The 18,655-nt window shown below is 42.4% G+C and overlaps 1 protein-coding gene across 1 annotated transcript in view; it reads left to right on the top strand.

The window, feature by feature from the left end:
* Positions 1–6,320: 6,320 nt before the first annotated feature.
* The window catches only part of MRPS15 (mitochondrial ribosomal protein S15), a 179,561-nt gene continuing 167,226 nt past the window's right edge, over positions 6,321–18,655 (top strand). Inside the window, exon 1 of the mRNA XM_044084816.1 lies at positions 6,321–6,370. Within this exon, the coding sequence (XP_043940751.1) occupies positions 6,359–6,370 (12 nt within the window). The 5' untranslated portion in view covers positions 6,321–6,358. The remainder of the gene's footprint in view (positions 6,371–18,655) is intronic.

The raw sequence follows: 18,655 nt of genomic DNA, 5'->3' as shown, positions 1-18,655 counted from the left end.
TTACCACTTCCATGCATTTGCCATAGAAAGTCTGAAGGGCAGCACCCAGAATTGGTAATTGGCTCCCAGCCGGAAGCAAAGGAATCTTTTGGAACATTTGTACATTTGTGTGTGTAATACGCATCCTGAAGATCTACTGTGAACATCCAATCATCTTTCTCCAGGAATGGTAGGATAAACTGAGCGGTGACCATCCGGAATTTTTTTTGGTTGACAAATTTGTTCAGAATGCTGAGATACAAGAAGCAAACACTCTCTTCCCTGACCTGTCCATCGCTCGAGACTCCCTGTTTGTGGGGTGGACAGTATGGCTGTCCTCAGCGAGCTCTTTCTTAGTGGCCACCGCCACCAACATAGCGTCTACTGGCAGGCCTTTGGACCAGTGTGGACTTTCTTCCGGTGGGGAACAGAATTTTGTCTGGTCTCTGAGGGATTGGTTCAGTGGTATCAGGACTCTTCCATGTGTGCTGTATGATGAGTTGGATTAGTTCGTCTGCAGGCAGGGTCACACAAGAAGTAGAGGGTCGAGCATGAAAAGCCTGCAAGAATACAGTCTCCTCAGAGGAGGGGTTGGTGGGCTTCCAGCCTCCCTGCTGTTTTAAGATCTCCAGTACGTCTCCGAAGGAGACATCCTCAAGGGGCGAACGTGGGTATCCCTCCCCCTCATTGTAGTCCATATCTTCCATGAGAGACTCTTCTGGGGAGTCCATGTGCTTACTCTTCCACGATATCTTGCGTGGTACCTCCTCAGTGGGAACATCCGAAGAAGACTCGGAAGAGAGGACGCCCTGGGTATTTTGAGGCTCTTTTGTTCGACATCCCGATGTGGTGGACTGTGTCCACTCTCTACCAGAGGGGGCAAAATGTATGGCACTCTGACGCCGTGGGAATCATCTGTGTGCTTGCGGAGGCAAGGGCCCTCTCCATCACCTGGAAAGCTGGCCCACCCAAAGAGGGATGGGAGCCCAGAATCAAGAAGGACAACCTCAGAACTGAAGTCACCCCCCCCCCCCGCTCCGACGAGCCCACTTCCAGGGAAGAGGACTTGGTGCTGCCAAGACAACAGGAAACATAGTGGATGGCACCACAGAAAAAAGGGGAATTCACTAGGGGTCATGGTGCTGGCAATCCAGTCCTGATCCCGAGGATGGCTGTGCTCCGAATGAGTCAATGGCCAAAGGGTCGGCTCGGAAATCACGGTGAGGTCTACCAGTGGTACCGAAGAAGCTGAAACTGGGAAAGGCATCAGTGTCAGGGCTTCAATACCTTTAAGGAGGTTGAAGGAGGAGTATAAATAGGAGTCCATGAGGAAAAACCCTTGGATCTGGGTGGAGGGAGGGTTTAACAGGAGTTGTGATTCCTCTGGCCACTAGGAGCTTGTCCAAAAGTCTCAACACGTCAAATTCTGAGAGGCTCCTGGAGGAGCAGGTTAATATCTCTGACGTGGAGAGTCAGGTAAGAAGTGGCTAAATTGCTGACCAAAGAGGGGTCTGCTGTGGGGGAATATCAGGTCCAAGGGGCTATTTCACCTTTCAACATTGTGGTCTCGTGACCAATAAGATGCATAGGGAGAGGAGAAGTGACCATTGTAGGTTGAACTATTTTTGGTGCCTAAAGGGTGATTGGAGTCTATGTAGTAATTAAAGGCATGGTCGATGCAGTAGTCTTTGTCGGTACTGTGGGTGGTACCGAGGTGGATACTTCCAATTCTGGAACCGAGGATGGCACTGCGGAGGGGGGGAGGGTTGAGACCCTGGTGCCGAAGTTGATGGCGTCAGTTTTGGAATTTTGGTCTTTGGTTCTGAAGACTTAGTCAGTGCCAGGGGTGAAGAAGGAACTGAAAGGCTCTTATGTTTGTGTTCTTTCTTGGGAGGGGGTGAACCATCTGACCCAGAAATAGCCTGCACAAAAGGAGGTTTTAGTAGGCCCTTGAGTATCAGTTAGTTTTTTCTCTCATTAATAGTGCGAGAACTAAAAGCCTTACAAATTTCGCACAGATGTTGTATAGGTAGATGAGGAACACCCAAACAGTAAACGCAAGACGTTATGGGCGTCCGTATTTGGCATTTTACGACTACACTGGTCGCACCGATTAAATCCAGTCATTCCTTTTTTTTTCAGACATAGCAGGGAAGGACAATCCAAAAATAGTGATGCACTAAACCGATTAATCCACACACACACAAATTATCAACAGAAAAAAAGAGAGAGAACTCTAAACTTTTTTTTTCTTTTAATAGCTAACTAGACAGGAAAGGGGGGGGGTGAATACCAGCAATGGTATTAAGGAATTACCTCAGAATGTAGAGGGAAAGGCCTGTAGGTGATGGTACTAAGAATACCCAAAATTGTTAAGAAAAGAGAAAGGGAGGCACAAAAACAGGTATAGAAACTAGCAACTAACTAATGAAGTAATATATAACAAAATTAGTAAGAAAAACTATCAAAAAAGGTTTTAATAGAAAAAATTCTAAAACACTGAGAGCTAGCTTGACACATCTTGATAACTACATGGCAAACGAGATCTGAGGTACAGGGAAAGGGGCACTATGGGTAAAGCTTAGCTTGAGAGTTTTTTGGCTGGCATGAGCTTGTTATAAGGCTGACTCAGTTCCGAGGATGGAACCGACACCTATCAGTAAGGAATGAATGAAAATTAACAACATCAGATGTTCCTCTTGCCATTAGGAGTTGTTCTGTGGTGCCCCAGCCACTTTTTCGCTCATTAACTTGAGTAGTAACTTGGGTCTCCCTTTAAAAATAAATATCCAGTGGCTAGTATGCTTAACCCAGTCAGATAAACTAAGTAGTAAATCTCATTTTAGCTTGTTTTTTTTTCTTAACCATCTCTTCTGTACCTTCTGTATTTATTTAATTTTTATTTTTTATGGCAGAGTCATTTGTCAGCTTAGCTTTTCCACTTTTCTGCTTTAAATGTCTGTTTATACTTTTTTAATTTCTACATTGTATATAAAACTACCTCACTGTACTCTGCTTCTAACCATTTTATATAAATGAATTTGTTGTACATCACAGAATTTTAAATAAGGCTATTCTTCCTTTTCATCTTCTGTCATCAGGTAATTGTAAATATTCCCTTGTTGTGCATTGCTGGTCAGATATTGATGCTTTTTTGCATCACAGTGCCACTTTAGGCATATGACAGTTTTGTTTAAATTTTTTTAATTGTGGGACAGACTGTGCCTTAATAATTATATTTATCTTGCATATGGTCCTTGTTTCACCTGACTAAACAATTTACTTCTAGGAACTCTCACAAAATGTATGAGATCAGAAATTTAATTACATGTAGAAATGAGAATACTATTTATTTATTAGTTTGAGCATACTAGATATTTTATGCGGCAAGACTTCTAGAATTTTCAGGTCACAAATATATGAAGACAAGTGACTTTGTCAAAGGATCTGTAATGCTCTATATTATATAATGTCACCATGTGGCCAGACTTTGTTTTATGGTATTGATAAGGTTCATAACAGAAGTATTCAGAAACATGGAACAACTACAAATGTTAAGGGACATTATTACTTGTGGGGCACCTTTACTCAAGGGCTTTGTTTTCTAATGTTTTTTATTTTATTTTTTTAATTTGTAGTTGTATGCAGTTATTTCTATTTGCCACTGGATGGTAGCATACACACATTTTGGTTATATTATGACAAAAGGAAAAAATATGTATAAAAATGTGTATGTATTTTCACAAGTGTTTTAGATTTATAAATTAAGGAGCTTGTCCTTTTTATGTATTATAGCTTCCATTTCTAAGGAATGTAGTGTCTAAATTTATGAAGTTTCTAAGGATTTTCACTGCTATGAAATGCTTTCTTTTATTTAATGTCATATTATTTGCCACTCTGTAAAGCTAGGTCATTGTTTTTATTATTAGGTTTGTACTGAAGAAGAAGCTGTGTGCTTTAAAGCGTGTATTCCATTTTGCCTTTTTTTGGTTTATATAAAGTTTTTGTTGCACATTACTTGACTGATGTGTTTTTGTCATGCAACAATACTGGGTTGTTGTGAGGATTTACTACTGGTTTTTTGCTGGCCTTCCTTTGCACATTGCAAGTGGCTGGGACACCAAAGAACAACAACTAATGTCAACAGGAAGTTTTACTTCCACATGAGCTACAATAAAGTCAGATGGGACCTCAGTGTAATCCCTCTTCTGGCTGTGCTTTGGTTGTGGTCTTCCAAATATTGATATGTCCTCCCACATTTTCCAGCATGTCTGATTAAATGAAAGGCACTGAAACCAGATAAAGGAGGAAGGGCTATCTTTACACTGAAACTGTGTCACTGTTGCAGAGCAGATCTAGATGTGTTCTGATTGCAGGAAAGCTTTGAGATCTAGCAGTTTTTTAAGATTTCTGTCATTGAGCAGAGCATTCTTGATGTGGTCCAGACTGGAATTTTCTGCAAGCCTTTTTGTTATATTGGAATTTAGGTAAATTTTGTTATTATAATTTCTTTAATTTATACATTTGTTAACCAGGTAAGCCCATTTGACCCCAAGTGTCCCTTTTCTGGAGTGACCCAGCACGGTCTAATCAAGTGACTTGCTCAGAGCCGCAGAGAAGGCAAATGGAGTTGGAAAGACTTAAACCCTGTACCCCTGAATACAGAATGCAGCTCATTAACACCTCAGAGCCTTAATCCTCTACATTAACTGCCAGACAATAAGAGGTGGACTTTGTTTAAAAAAGGAACTGTGGGGATATCCAAGTGTTTTGGTCATTGGGCAGAATGTGTGGAATGAAAGGTATAATCCATTCTTGGTGAAGTAAACTGAACTGTCAGTCATCTCATCCCAAACTGGCAGTTGCTGGAGCCATCCAGAAGAAAAGTTGCTTAGTCCATTATCTTCTCTTTTTATGTGGGCATTATTCTGGATGAAGGCCAGATTTCACTCGGGGCCAGAGTCTTTGATGCATGCGTAGTTTTCTCCAGTATGCCCCATTGCATGTTTTCCTGGGTTAAGAGCCTGACATCATTCACACCTACATGAGCCACCATCGGTCATGGTAACATTTGTTCTGTTTGAGGGACCATTGGGCCCTTGTCAATTCACTGTTCCTAGCACTGAAAAGGCAGCTGTCACTCTGTCGATCTTAGTCAGTATAAAGTCAGTGTGCCTAACAATGGAATCCCTGATCTTACTAAAACATTTCTACTTGGTCATGCTTTTAGTGGAGTGGATTGTTTTACAGTCCACAACCTGGTGACCCGCCCAGTTGTGCAATTATGGCAAAGTTATATTACCGGATTGCTGTTGAAGGTTTCTAGTCCTGATTCTTGGTAACTTACTTTTTTTTTTAACAGACGCAGTATATATGTTTGTTTAGTGTGATCTTGTGTAGATATTGGGTGTATTCTTGTGTTGCTTACCAAAAAGGAGGTTTTCAGGTTGTATAGATCATTTCTCATACTGGTCAAGTATCGTTGGTGTCAGTGCATATCAAGCAGTTCCTGCAGTGTGTCAGAATAGTAAGTGCACTGAGGCTGGTGCCTTAAGGGGTAGGGGTAGACTGAGCTTCAGTGTTTGCCAGGTGTGTCAAATCACTGTGGGCAGGAATAACTTATTGAACCAGTTTAGTCAACAGAGAGGGATAATGTGTTTGGTAGGTAAGCTGTTACATGGAAGAAATGTACTAAGCGAGTCAAAAGATATGGTAACACTGAGAAAGCAGCTGTGTGACCCTACAGGAAAGAAATTACATAGTACAGTCTAATTCAAAAGGACTGGTATACAAGTGTAGTTTGGTATGGCAAACACATTCAGTATGACAGTAGTAGAAGAGATGAAGAGATTATCCTAATTAAACACAAATCTGAGAGTAGCACAGTGCACAACTACAGTATTAAGAAAACAGCATGCAAATTCCTTATAATGAGTATAAAGTAAGAACAGGTAGTAAAAATTATATACTCGTAAGCTCAGATGTGACTCTCTGTAACGTGCTTGGATGCAGCCAGATATAGTTAGCTGTTATTAGCTAATGTTAAGTGCAGAGGGAAATGTAGATGTCAGTCGTTCAAGTAAAAATAAATAGGTGTTGATGGCTGTGAACTAGTCTGGGAGTAAAGGACCTGTTTATAGCAACAGCACAATTTGAACAACTGATGTCTAACCAGCACCATTTTTTATTAACAAATAGCAGTTACATACAAGGCAGTGCAGCAGATGTGTTGTTCGTTATCCTAGCTAAGTCAAAGATTTAAAATGTACTTTTAAAGTTTGTATAGTGGGTGATTTAAGTGCCTTTTCTAAAACTAAAAATTAAAATTCTGTTCCATTCACAGACTGATGATGTGGTGAAGAGATTGCTGTCATTAGAAATGGCAAGTAACGTAAGTATTTTGAATTACTTGAGATTAAAATATAGAGCCTTTATTTATGTATTCAAATGCATTCAGAGTTGATTCCCGATACAGAGTATTGGGAATACTGATAGTCTAAATGATTTTAAGTCCTTGTCTGTGGAATATGCAAATTTAAAAGTTGTTACCCAGACTGGAAAGTCATTGCAAGCATTTCTCACTTTCTGTGGTAAATTTGTAAATGTGTGCCTTAACTGACACCTTTTTATTTTCCTAATTCTCTTTTTCTCTGTTTACAAATGCACTGCATTCTTATTTAAGCCTGTTTCATTGTTTAGTACATTATTTCTGGCTTGTAACAGAGAATCAAACGGACAGAGAAGTTTCAGGATGGTACTTTAGTTTTTTTATCTACTTTTGAAGTTCCCTTTGCATTTTGCAAGTTTCGGCAATCTAGTGTACTGTAATCTATGCCACTTCAACAGTTAGTGATTTCTCCTTAGTGGCCATATTTCTGAGGACATGAAAGTCTTCATGTGCATACTGGTAATGTGGATACAGTTATCCATTTTCCAATCATTCTGTGAGGTCTTAAAACTGTAATGCAAGACAGGTTGTGTTGTCCTTAATACATGCAAAAATAGAAGTAGCAGCCAACTCTACATCCAGGGAAGGTAACTTATTCTTAACCTGGAAGTTAAGTCCTAGCTGACTTGAGTAAAACTAATCTTTCGGAATTGAATGCAGGATAATTTGATTCCAGAACTTACATTTTTTTTGTTGTTTTATTTTTTTATTGATTTTTCAATAACAATCATTTGAACAACAAATTATGATAAAACTATGTACAAATTTTACAAAGGCCTCAAGCACTGTATAAGGAAAAAAAGAAAGAAAATAAAGGGAACAGCAAGTTATGTAAACTGTAAAGTAGGGTACTATATTCATTCATACTTTCATTATGACTAATTAGATGAAGACATATCTGAATTCAATGACTGAATAAGAGATGGAACTTTTGTCCAAGGGTTGTTAGTCCATTTTCTTGGGTATATTTTTTGATTCTTTAACTTTTATTTCAATTGACGCTACTTCAGCCAAAAGAGTCATGAAGTCTTGTAAGGTTGGAATGAAGGATGACTTCCATCTTCTTGTAATACATTTTTTGGCTACTGCTAGAATTGTCCAAAGAAGATAATTATTTTTGTTATTCAATACAATAAATTCATTTACATTCAGAAGAATTAAAGGTTTGGATAATATAAAGGAATCAGTAAAGATGGCTTGGAGAAAATTTTCAATATCATTTCAAAATTTCTTAATGTGAGAACAATCGGCCTTACATTCTAGAGAGCATTTCCAACATATCACCTGTTCAGAGGAGTTAAATTTAGCAATTTTATTAGGAGTGTAAAAAACTATATGCAGAAATTTCCAGGAAAAAAAATCTTCCATATTTGTAAATTAGAGGTTAATTTAAGAGAGTGTAAAATTTTTGATTTATTCATAGGAGATAGGGACAATGTGCAATCTCTAGTAACAAAATCCCAAAATTTCTGATTAGGAGTAGTTTTATAAGTAAATTTTATAAATTTTTGAGATTAAGTTTTTCCAATTAAATTCACCATGCAGTGTTTCACGCATAAGAATGATAAATTTGAGTGGTGAGCTATAGGAAGAACTCTGCATTGTTCTGCACAAATCTTGAGTGAATGGAAGAAGACCATTGAGAGCTAGCCAGTCTCATTATGGTAGATCATATTCTTTGATCAAATTTTGTGCATCTAGTGCAACTAGGTTATTTTTCTTTCCCAGCAGCTGAGTGTATCTAAGCTAATATTATCGAAAAAGTTTTTTGAGTTTTAAAGGGGAATAGAAGCTGGATCCATAGTTTAATGTCAATATTGTTATTTACGAAACTTCTAAAGGTCTTATAGATATGATTTAAATAATCTAGATTAGTAAATTTATTAGTATTATATTGATACAGAGTACATACCAAAGTTTGTTAGTTAATTTGGTTAATTGTAATTTTTTTATTAGTTTATTTTCATTTAAGATAATACTTGTATGTAACAATTTCCAAGCTGAAGAATATTTGGGGTCTATCCAATTTAATATTGTTTTGAGGTTAAAGGCTTTAATGTAGGATTCTAAATCTGGGAAATTTATTCCTGCAAGTTCCCATGGTCTAATATGATTAGTTAGCGCTATCCTATGCTTTTTAGGGTATCATAAAAATTTTAATAGAGTTTTATTTATTTGTTTTAAAATATTTTTACTGGGTAATATAGAGATGGAAAGAGCTATGTAATTTATTTTTGGCAAAAAGATCATTTTAATTGTATTCTATCTTCAAATTTTAGATGTAAAAAAATCTTAATGATAATACTAATTTGACTACTAATGAAATAATTGGGAAGCAGGTTTCCTCACTGAAGTACCTAGGGATTGAACTATGTGAAAATATTGACCTAACTTTAAACACAAACTATAAAAGCATTATAAACACAGAACTTACATTTTGTTATTCAAAGACTGCAGTTGTATCATGTACTGTGAAAAGGCAACAAAGTGAGTTCTTTATTTTTACTGTTTGCAGTGCCAAAGTCTTGCATGTTCTTCCTCTAATGAGGCAGTGAAGGAAGTTGTTTCAGGATTCTGGGATTTACACAGAAGAGACAGTTACACTAGGAGTCTCCTGAATTCTAACTTATTTGAAAGGTGAGATACGCTGAGAAAAGTAAGTCTTTTGGTCAGGCATACTAAAATTCAGAATGGAGGAGCTGGGCCACTGGCTGTATACCTCACAGGGATAGTTTTATTTTAGTACATGGCAAACTTTTCCTCACTACAGAATGAATGTAAAATTGCTAGGATGGAAGGGTGCTGTATAGGATATTTGCCCCCACCCCCATTTCATGTTTAGTGGTAAATTAGAGGTCTTCGCGTTACACAGTGATCCAGAACTAAAGGGATAAAAAGATTTTTTGGGGGGGGGGGGGTTACAGCATTTATTTTATAAATCACTAATCAGGAAATGCAGTTTGCACTGCATATCTGGAGTGACTAACTTATTAATGGAATATAACTTAGTGTGCAGTAGTATATTCAGTAGAGCTGATTAAATAATTGATGTTCTTCGTGTTTCACTGTTGCAGTCATTACAGTTTGGTAATCTGCCGGCAGGTTGCCCTCAGTCGGCCTGAATAACAAAGTCTTGGGTCCTGCATTGGTTGCGGCCTCCTCTTCCATGACGTCAGGGGTATAAAACATGCAGCTGACACCATTTTATTCCGTCTTTCTTGCCGTGCGGTGCTCGAAGCAGAAGTAGTTCGCAAGTGCCAGTCGGCCGACTCCTGAAGATGTCCTTCAAGAATGCAACTGCAGTCATAACATATGGGTTGTCCTGCCTCAGGCAGCCCTCGGTCGGCCGAATTCCAAAGTCTGGGTCCGGCGTCGGCTGGTGTCGCCTCCTCTCCGATGTCACAACGGCTGGAGTAAAAAGGCATCGGCCGACGCCATCTTCAGTCTTTCTTGCCGCGCGGTGCCCGAAGCAGAAGCAGTTCGCAAGTGCTGGTCGGTCAGCTCCTGTGTTTTCAGTACCGAAGTCATCTAAAAGCTAAGTACCCCATTGGGGAACATTTATTCTTGCCTCAGCCGATGTCAGAACAAATTGAGAAAGTTAATAATTGTTTATCTTGTGGTAAACAAATACCTCATAAGGACTTCCATTCTCTCTGCCTTCCTTGCCTGGGCCCAGACCACGACGTCTCAGCCTGTGCTGCCTCTGCTTGCTTTAATAAGCGCACTCTCAGGCGCCGGGCAGAATTCGCCGAGGACTTTTTCATTTCGGTGAATCTTTTGCGTATATCATGCCGTCGGATCAACCGACAACCCAATCTGCTAAAAAAAGCAAGGACCGGGACCGACATCCTCGGCCCGCGTCCACTACTGATGCTACTCCCAAACCCTCTGCTAGTGCTCCGGTCCCTTCGGAAGTGGTAAATCAACCGCTCCAGGCCGACGACACAGCGTTAACACGACCTTCGGTCTCTGAGATCTCTCCGGTGCCGGTTGTTGATTTTCCTCCGGAAACCGAAGTTCTGGATCTACCCGACACCATTTCCGTGGACAAGATTACGCCTGCACGTGGGGCTGCTAGGCCTCCTGTATCCATGTCCATCAAGGCCTTTGCACGTGCTAAGGCCGCCAGTCAGGCCAAGGCCCATCCTAAACCTACTGCCCAGGCCCCTTCTTCTGATAAGCAGATCATGTCTCTGGCTGCTGATCTTATTTCCCTTATCAGGGGGTCTCAGCCTCATCCGGACAGGGGTTCTCAGCCACCTGCAGAGAAAAGGCCTAGAACTGAGCAGGCAGACGACCTCTCTTCAGATGAAGCCTCTGGGGATTCTGAGCATTCTGATACCCAAGAAGAATCCTTCCAGGCCTACGAGGACTCTGATGCTGAGGAATCAATTCCCTCTGCCTCCCCTCCAGAGGATTTCTCTTTTGGTGAAGTCCTGCATTCCACGAGGGAACATTTTCAGTGGCAGGGTCAGGAATTCTCTGACTCCAGGAAAAGGCTTTGTACCTTCCTCAAGCTTCCACAGCACAGACCTTTGGCTATTCCACCTGTTATGGATGTTTTGGATGATGTTTTCTCTGACTCCAGTGCTAACCCTGATTCTCTTCCTCCTGTCAAGCCGGACAGATATTATAGGGTCCCTGACACTCACAAGCACCTTTTTAAGGCCCACTCTGTGGATCTAGAAACTATTTCACAGGGCCCCAAGGGAGTGGCTACCTCCTCTGCCAAATACCCACTGCCAGCGGACAGAGAAGCAAGGTCCCTGGAGAGATGGGGTAAAAAAGTATATACCTCTACTACCCTAGCCATGATGTCACTTAACTGCCTTTTTCACATGTTTCAGTACCAAGATTTTCTCCTGGATGATTTACAGAAAAAGTTAGCCTCTCCTGAGCCTATCGATAAAAAGGCATTGAAGGATCATATACATAACACTCAGCAGGTTAATAACCATTTTCTTCAGTGTGGTTATGATGCACTGGAAGCTTCATGTAGGGCAGCTATGACTGGGGCTGTGATACGTAGACATGCTTGGTTAAAGGATCAGTCTTTGCCTGACCATGTTAAAGTAAAGTTACTGGATGCACCTTTGGAAAAACAGAAGCTTTTTGGTGCAAATGCACAAGATGCATTGAAATCCATAGAGGAAAAAGCAAAGTCAGTACAGACAGTCAAGGATTTCCTTCAGGTTCAGCCACCCAGGTTTAGCAGAAACTGGCCCTCAAAGAATTGGTCCTTCCCCGGCTCTGACAAGTTTCAAAGGGGAAAAAACAGACGTGCCCGTGGTAGAGGGCAATACCGAGGATCTTACAGGGGCCGCCAATGGCAACCTCCAAATCAAAGAAGTGGCGCAGACAGATCAGCTGCACCACAAGAACAATCACAATGACTTGACTTTCGTTCCGCCTACAAAGGTTCAAAGAGAAGCACCTTTGTGCGGAAAATTATCCTTATTCTCACAAAACTGGCATATCTTAACCAAGGACAACTGGATTCTGGATTTGAGAGACAAAGGTTACAAATTCCACTTCCACACATTACCAATAAGACAAGGCATGCCAAACCTGCCACATCATCAAAGGGCAGAGGCTCTCTCTCAAGTTTCCAAGCTGTTAAGTATAAAAGCAATAGAAAGGGTTCCTCCTCAGGAGCAAGGCCAGGGATTTTATTCAAGACTGTTCCTTGTTCCAAGAAAAGAAAACAAATGGAGACCCATACTGGACTTGTCATCTCTAAACACTTTTCTCATAGTACCAAAGTTCAAAATGCTGACGCTGCAGCAACTCCTTCCCATGTTGGGCAAGGGGTCTTGGCTGGTCACTCTGGACCTCAAGGAGGCATACCTTCGTGTCCCAATCAGACAAAGCTGTAGAAGATACCTCAGATTTCTTGCAGGGACAGAGCATTATCAATTCTCAGCATTGCCGTTTGGCTTATCTACAGCGCCCAGAGTATTCACGAAATGCCTGGCATCAGTAGTGGCAGACTACAGACTGCAGGGGATTCAAATATACCCCTACTTGGACGACTGCCTCATACAAGCAGACAACAAACAAACCTTAAAAGAAAATTTGGACTATGTCATGCATCTACTGCAGGCCTTGGGATACACAGTCAACATTCAGAAGTCAAAACTACTGCCATCCCAACAGATTATCTTCTTAGGAGCCAAACTGGACACAGAAAACCAAATGGCCTACCTCACAGAGGACAAACAGCAGCATTTACCAGAGTACTTCAAAGGCCTAGCAAAACTATCCCAGCTGACTGCAAGGAAAATCCTGCAGGCCCTGGGGTTCATGGCATCTTGCATCCTTCTGATACCTTTGGGAAGACTTCATATGAGAAAGCTGCAATGGTATTTAAAAAACTTATGGTCTCAACACAGCCAGAGCCTAGAGGACATAATCCCACTTATTCCATGTCTGCAAAAAGAATTTTTATGGTGGGCTCAAGCCAGTCAGCTAAACAAAGGCATGTCTTTCAACAGACCTCAAGCAGGCCAAATGATTACAACAGACGCCTCAGACCACGGATGGGGGGGGGCGCACATGGAGGGCAGATGCATTCAAGGGCAATGGACGCCAAAGGAAAGGCATCTGCCCATAAACCAAAAGGAGATGTTGGCAGTGATGCATGCAATCGAGGCTTTCGAAAAATCACTACAACAAGGGCATTTGCTAATAAGGACAGACAACACCACTGTCATGTGGTACATAAACAAGCAGGGAGGCACTCATTCTTATCCCCTCTGCAGACTAACAATGCTTCTTTGGGAAAAATCCCTGAGCCTGAAGATACATTTACAATCCCAGTTTGTACCAGGCAAGGACAATGTACTGGCGGACAACCTGAGCAGAAATTTCATGGCTCCACACGAATGGATGCTGCACCCTCACATTTTCTCTCAACTGACAAAGATATGGGGAAGAACGGATGTAGATCTTTTTGCTTCCCACTTAAATCATCACCTGGAAAAATTCTGCACAAGGACTCACCATCCTCTAGCCTGGAAAACGGATGCTCTCTCCTTCAGCTGGAATTCTCTAAAAATTTATGCATTTCCTCCTCTGCCTCTGCTGACCAAGGTGATACTGAAGATCAAAGCAGAACAACCAACGGGCATCTTGATAGCTCCAAACTGGCCAAGGCAACACTGGTACCCATTGCTATTGACCATAACTCGGACCAAACCATGGCCTCTGACCCTATGGCCCCTGCTCGTAACACAACACAATTACAGGACTGTGCATCAAGACCTGAAATCATTACATCTGACAGCCTGGAGGCTAACATGACTTCTCCACCTAATTCTCTTTCAAAATCAGTTCAAGAAATCTTGCTGGAAGCACGCAGACCTTCCACCAGAAAAACCTATTCAGCCAAGTGGAAGAGATTCAGCATCTGGAATGCCAACAGGGGTCAGGACACAGCATTACCGAGTATACCTCAGATTTTAGAATACTTGGCGGAACTATCTCATACTGGACTCTCATACTCTTCAATAAAGATTCATGCCTCAGCAGTCTCAGCAAAATACAACTGTGACCCTCCAGTGTTTTCTCATCCTCTGCTTAGACAGTTTCTAAGAGGAATAAAGAATATCAAACCTCCCAGAAAACAGCCAGTACCTGCATGGGACCTCAATTATGTGTTGGAAAAATTAACTCTTCCTCCATTTGAGCCAGCAGCAACTTCAGAAATGCAATTTCTTTCATGGAAGACGGCCTTCTTATTGGCAGTCACATCTGCAAGAAGAGTTTCAGAGATACAGGCACTCATGGCAGTGCCTCCCTTCCTCATTTTTCATCAAGACAGAGTTTCTCTAAGAACCAATCCTACATTCATGCCAAAAGTTATTTCCAGGCTGTCTCTAAATCAAGCTATTCACCTGCCTACATTCTTCCCCAATCCTCAAAATAAGGGGAAAAACTACTGCATACTTTGGACATACACAGACAACTACGTTACTACTTGGACAGAACTAAGGCCACCAGAAAGTCTGACCAACTGTTTGTAGCCTATGCTGCTGGAGTGCAAGGAAAAGCAATCTCCAAACAAACAATTTCAAAATGGATTGGACATTGCATCAGATTCTGCTAATCTTTCCATGGAAAGGGTGTGCCAGCCAATATTAGGCCACATTCCACCAGAGCTATAGCCACTTCCACAGCTTTCCTAAGAGGAGTGGCAACAAAGGACATTTTAGAGGCTGCTACATGGAGCTCCGTGCATACATTTACCAAGCACTACAACCTGCCTTTATACTCCAGATCCTGAGCAGGCTTTGCTTCGGCAGTCCTGCAGGGGATTTTAGCTACACCATCCTTATCATAGTTCCATCCACCCCCAGCTTGGCTATGGTATTCAACCCATATGTTATGACTGCAGTTGCATTCTTGAAGGACATAGTACAGTTTTGTACCTACCATAAATGTAGATGTCCGATAGATATGCAACTGCAGTCGGATTTTCCCACCCTCCTACCCCTCTGTATCCTTTTTTTTGGGTCCCTACCCCTTTTTCCATTAGATGGGGATATTTCCTATGGTGTATCTGTTTATTACTGTTGTGCATGTTTGGGATTATTTTTATCCATTTACCAAATTTAGCCTTCCTAGGAGGGCACCTGGCATCTGGGGCAAGAAACACTGAAGAAGATGGCGTCGGCCGATGCCTTTATACTCCAGCCGATGTCCTTCAAGGATGCATCTGCAGTCCTAACAAATGGGTTGTCCTGCCTCAGGCAGCCCTTCGGTCGGACGGATTCCAAAGTCTGGGTCTGGCCTCGGCTGATGTCGCACTTCACCTGACGTCACTGCTGCTGTCGATTGGGTATAAAGGCATCAGCCGACGCCATTTTCCTCAGTCTTTCTTGCCGCGCGGTGCCCGAAGCAGAAGCTGTTCGCAAGTGCCGGTCGGTCAGATCCAGAGATTTCTACTACCGAAGACTTCTAAAAAGCTAAGTACCCCGTTGGGGACTCTCTCTTGCCTCAGCCGATGTCAGAAAAAGTAAATAATTGTTTAACTTGTGGGAAACAAATACCTCATAAGGATTTCCACTCTTACTGCCTTCCTTGCTTAGGCCCAGACCACGACGTAGCAGCTTGTCTAGCCTGTGCTTCCTTCAACCGACGGACACTTAGACGTCGGTCGGAGTTTGCGGAGGAGTTTTTTGGTCCCGCTTTTGCTTACAAAATGCCGTCGGAGACTCCGACTTCACAATTAGCTAAAAAGCGTAAGGAAAAGGACCGACACTCGCGGTCCGCGGTTTCGGCCGAAACCACGGTTAAGCCAACCGCGAGTGTCTCGGTTTCGGCTGAAACAGAGTCCTCGGTTCTTCCTTCGGCCGAAAGCATTCCTCCTGCAGCCGAGGCCTCGCATGGCATGGCTGAATCTGCTACTGAATTTTCTCCTGCTGTAGCAGGCACCCAGGATTTATCAAATACTATTCCTTTAGACATATCTACTCCTGCACGTGGAGCTGCTAGGCCCCCTGCATCCATGTCTATCAAGGCTTTCTCTAGGGCTAAAGCAGCTAAATCTTCTAAGGCCTTGCCTTCTAAAACCCCCTCACACAGGCCTAGCCCTAGTTCCCAAATGCTTAGCCTGGCAGAGGATCTCATTTCTTTGATCAGGGGATCCCAACCTCACCCTGACAGGGCCTCTCATCTCCCTCCAGAGAAGAGGCCTAGAGCAGAGCCCCCTGAACCAGTTTCTACGGATTATTCTTCTGATGATTCAGAAAACTCAAATCCTCCAGAAGGCCCTTATTCTCCATATGAGGATTCTGACGCAGAAGACTCCATTCCTTCTGCCTCTCCTCCTGAGGAATTTTCTTTTGGGGAAACCTTGCATGCTATGAGGGAACAATTTCAATGGCAGGGCCAGGATTTTTCAGATTCTAGGAAACGGCTCAGGACCTTTTGCATTTGCCACAGCATAGGCCTTTAGCCATTCCTCCAGTACTAACAGTTGTGGATGATGCATTCAATGATGCTTGTACTGCCCCTGACTCTTCCTCCGGCCCCTGCTAAGCCCGACAGATACTACAGGGTCCCGGACACACATTATCACCTGTATAAGGCTCCTATTGCAGATCCTGAAACTATTTCTCAAGGCCCCAAAGCTGTAGCAACTGCCAAAAACCCCCTCCCCTCTGAAAGAGAATCTAGAGCATTAGAGAGATGGGGTAAAAATGTTTATACTTCTGCTACTCTTTCGGCTAGGGCTTTAAAATGTCAATTCCACATGATTCAGTATCAGGAATTTTTGTTAGATCAGATAAATAAAAAACTATCCTCTCCTGAACCTATAGACTGTAAGTCCCTTCAGGATTTGGTACATAACACTCAGCAGGTCAGTAATCATTCCTTAAAATGCGGCTATGATGCACTGGAGGCTTCCTTTAGATCAGCTATGACTGGTACAGTGATCAGAAGGCATGCATGGTTAAAAGAGCAATCCTTACCAGACCATGTAAAGTCAAAACTCCTAGATGCTCCCATGGAGAAACTCAGTTTGTTTGGCTCCCCTGCACAGCAAGTGTTAAAGAAGGTGGAGGAAAAAGCAAAATCTGTCCAAACAGTCAAGGGCTTCTTACAGGTCCAGCCTCCTAGGTTTAGCAGAAATTGGCCTTCGAAGAATTGGTCCTTTCCAGACACCAGAGCACAGAGAGGCAGAAATAGGCGCTCAAGAGGCAGAGGTCAATCCAGAGGTGCCTACAGGGGACGTCAGTGGCAGCCTAACAACCAGAGAAGTACTGCCGCAGATCCAGCTACTACCACTTCCACAGGACAGTCACAGTGACTTGGCTCTGATACCGCCTACCAGGGAACAACTGGAAGCACCCTTAGGCAGAAAGCTAGCCTTATTTTCAGTAAACTGGCATTACATTACAGGAGACAAATGGATTTTACAGACAATAGACAAAGGTTACAGGTTTCACTTCCATACTCCACCAAGGAAGAGAGGAATGCCAAACCTACCACCAAACCAAAAGACAAACGCTCTAGAACAAATCAACCAATTACTAAGGATGAGAGCTATAGAAAAGGTACCGGCTATGGAACAAGGACAAGGATTTTATTCCAGACTTTTCCTGGTACCAAGAAAAGAAAACCAATGGAGGCCTATTCTCGACCTGTCCGCTCTCAACACATATCTCATTGTTCCAAAATTCAAAATGCTGACCCTACAGCACCTTCTTCCCATGTTGGGCAAGGAGGCTTGGCTGGTGACTCTAGATCTCAAGGAGGCATACCTGCACGTCCCTATTCGACCAGATTGCAGAAGATACCTCAGATTTCTTGCAGGATCAGAGCATTATCAATTCTCAGCATTGCCCTTTGGCTTATCTACTGCGCCCAGAATATTCACAAAATGCCTGGCATCAGTAATTGCTCATTGCAGGCTTCAGGGAATTCAAATTTATCCATACCTGGACAACTGCCTGATACAAGTGGACAACAAGATCAAATTAACAAAAGATTTGGAAAAGGTTATTCACCTACTGCAGGCCTTGGGATACACAGTCAACATAAAAAAGTCAAGGCTGGTACCATCCCAAAGGATTACATTCTTGGGTGCAGAACTGGACACATCAAATCAAATGGCATTTCTCACAGCAGAAAAGCAAAAACAACTACCACTCTATTTCAAGGCATTAACAACGCAGAACCAGCTTACAGCAAGGAAAATCCTGCAAGCCCTGGGTTACATGGCATCCTGCATAATATTAATCCCACATGCCAGACTGCATATGAGGAAGTTGCAATGGTACCTAAGGAATTTATGGTCTCAGCACAAGCACAGCCTAGAAACCCAAATTCCAATAATTCCATGCCTGAAGCAAGAATTCCTGTGGTGGGCTCAGGCCTGTCAGTTGAACAAAGGACTTCCTTCAGACATTCAGACTGTTTCTTCAACAGGGTCAGTTATGTGGTATATCAACAAGCAGGGAGGCACACATTCATATCCTCTATGCCGGATGGCAATGGACCTGTGGAATGTGGCCCTGAACCTCAACATTCAGCTCCAGGCCTTATTTGTGCCAGGAAAAGAAAATATATTAGCAGACACATTAAGCAGAACTACCACGGATGCCCACGAATGGATGCTGCATCCGGACATTTTCAAAACCATTACAGAGAAATGGGGGCTACCAGAAATAGACCTGTTCGCATCCCCACACAACCACCAATTGAGAAAATTCTGCACAAGGA

Source organism: Protopterus annectens, chromosome 1.part1 (assembly GCF_019279795.1).
Source record: "Protopterus annectens isolate FY-2018-M chromosome 1.part1, PAN1.0, whole genome shotgun sequence".
NCBI lineage: Eukaryota > Metazoa > Chordata > Ceratodontiformes > Protopteridae > Protopterus > Protopterus annectens.
This window is presented reverse-complemented; position numbering and strand designations above follow the sequence as displayed.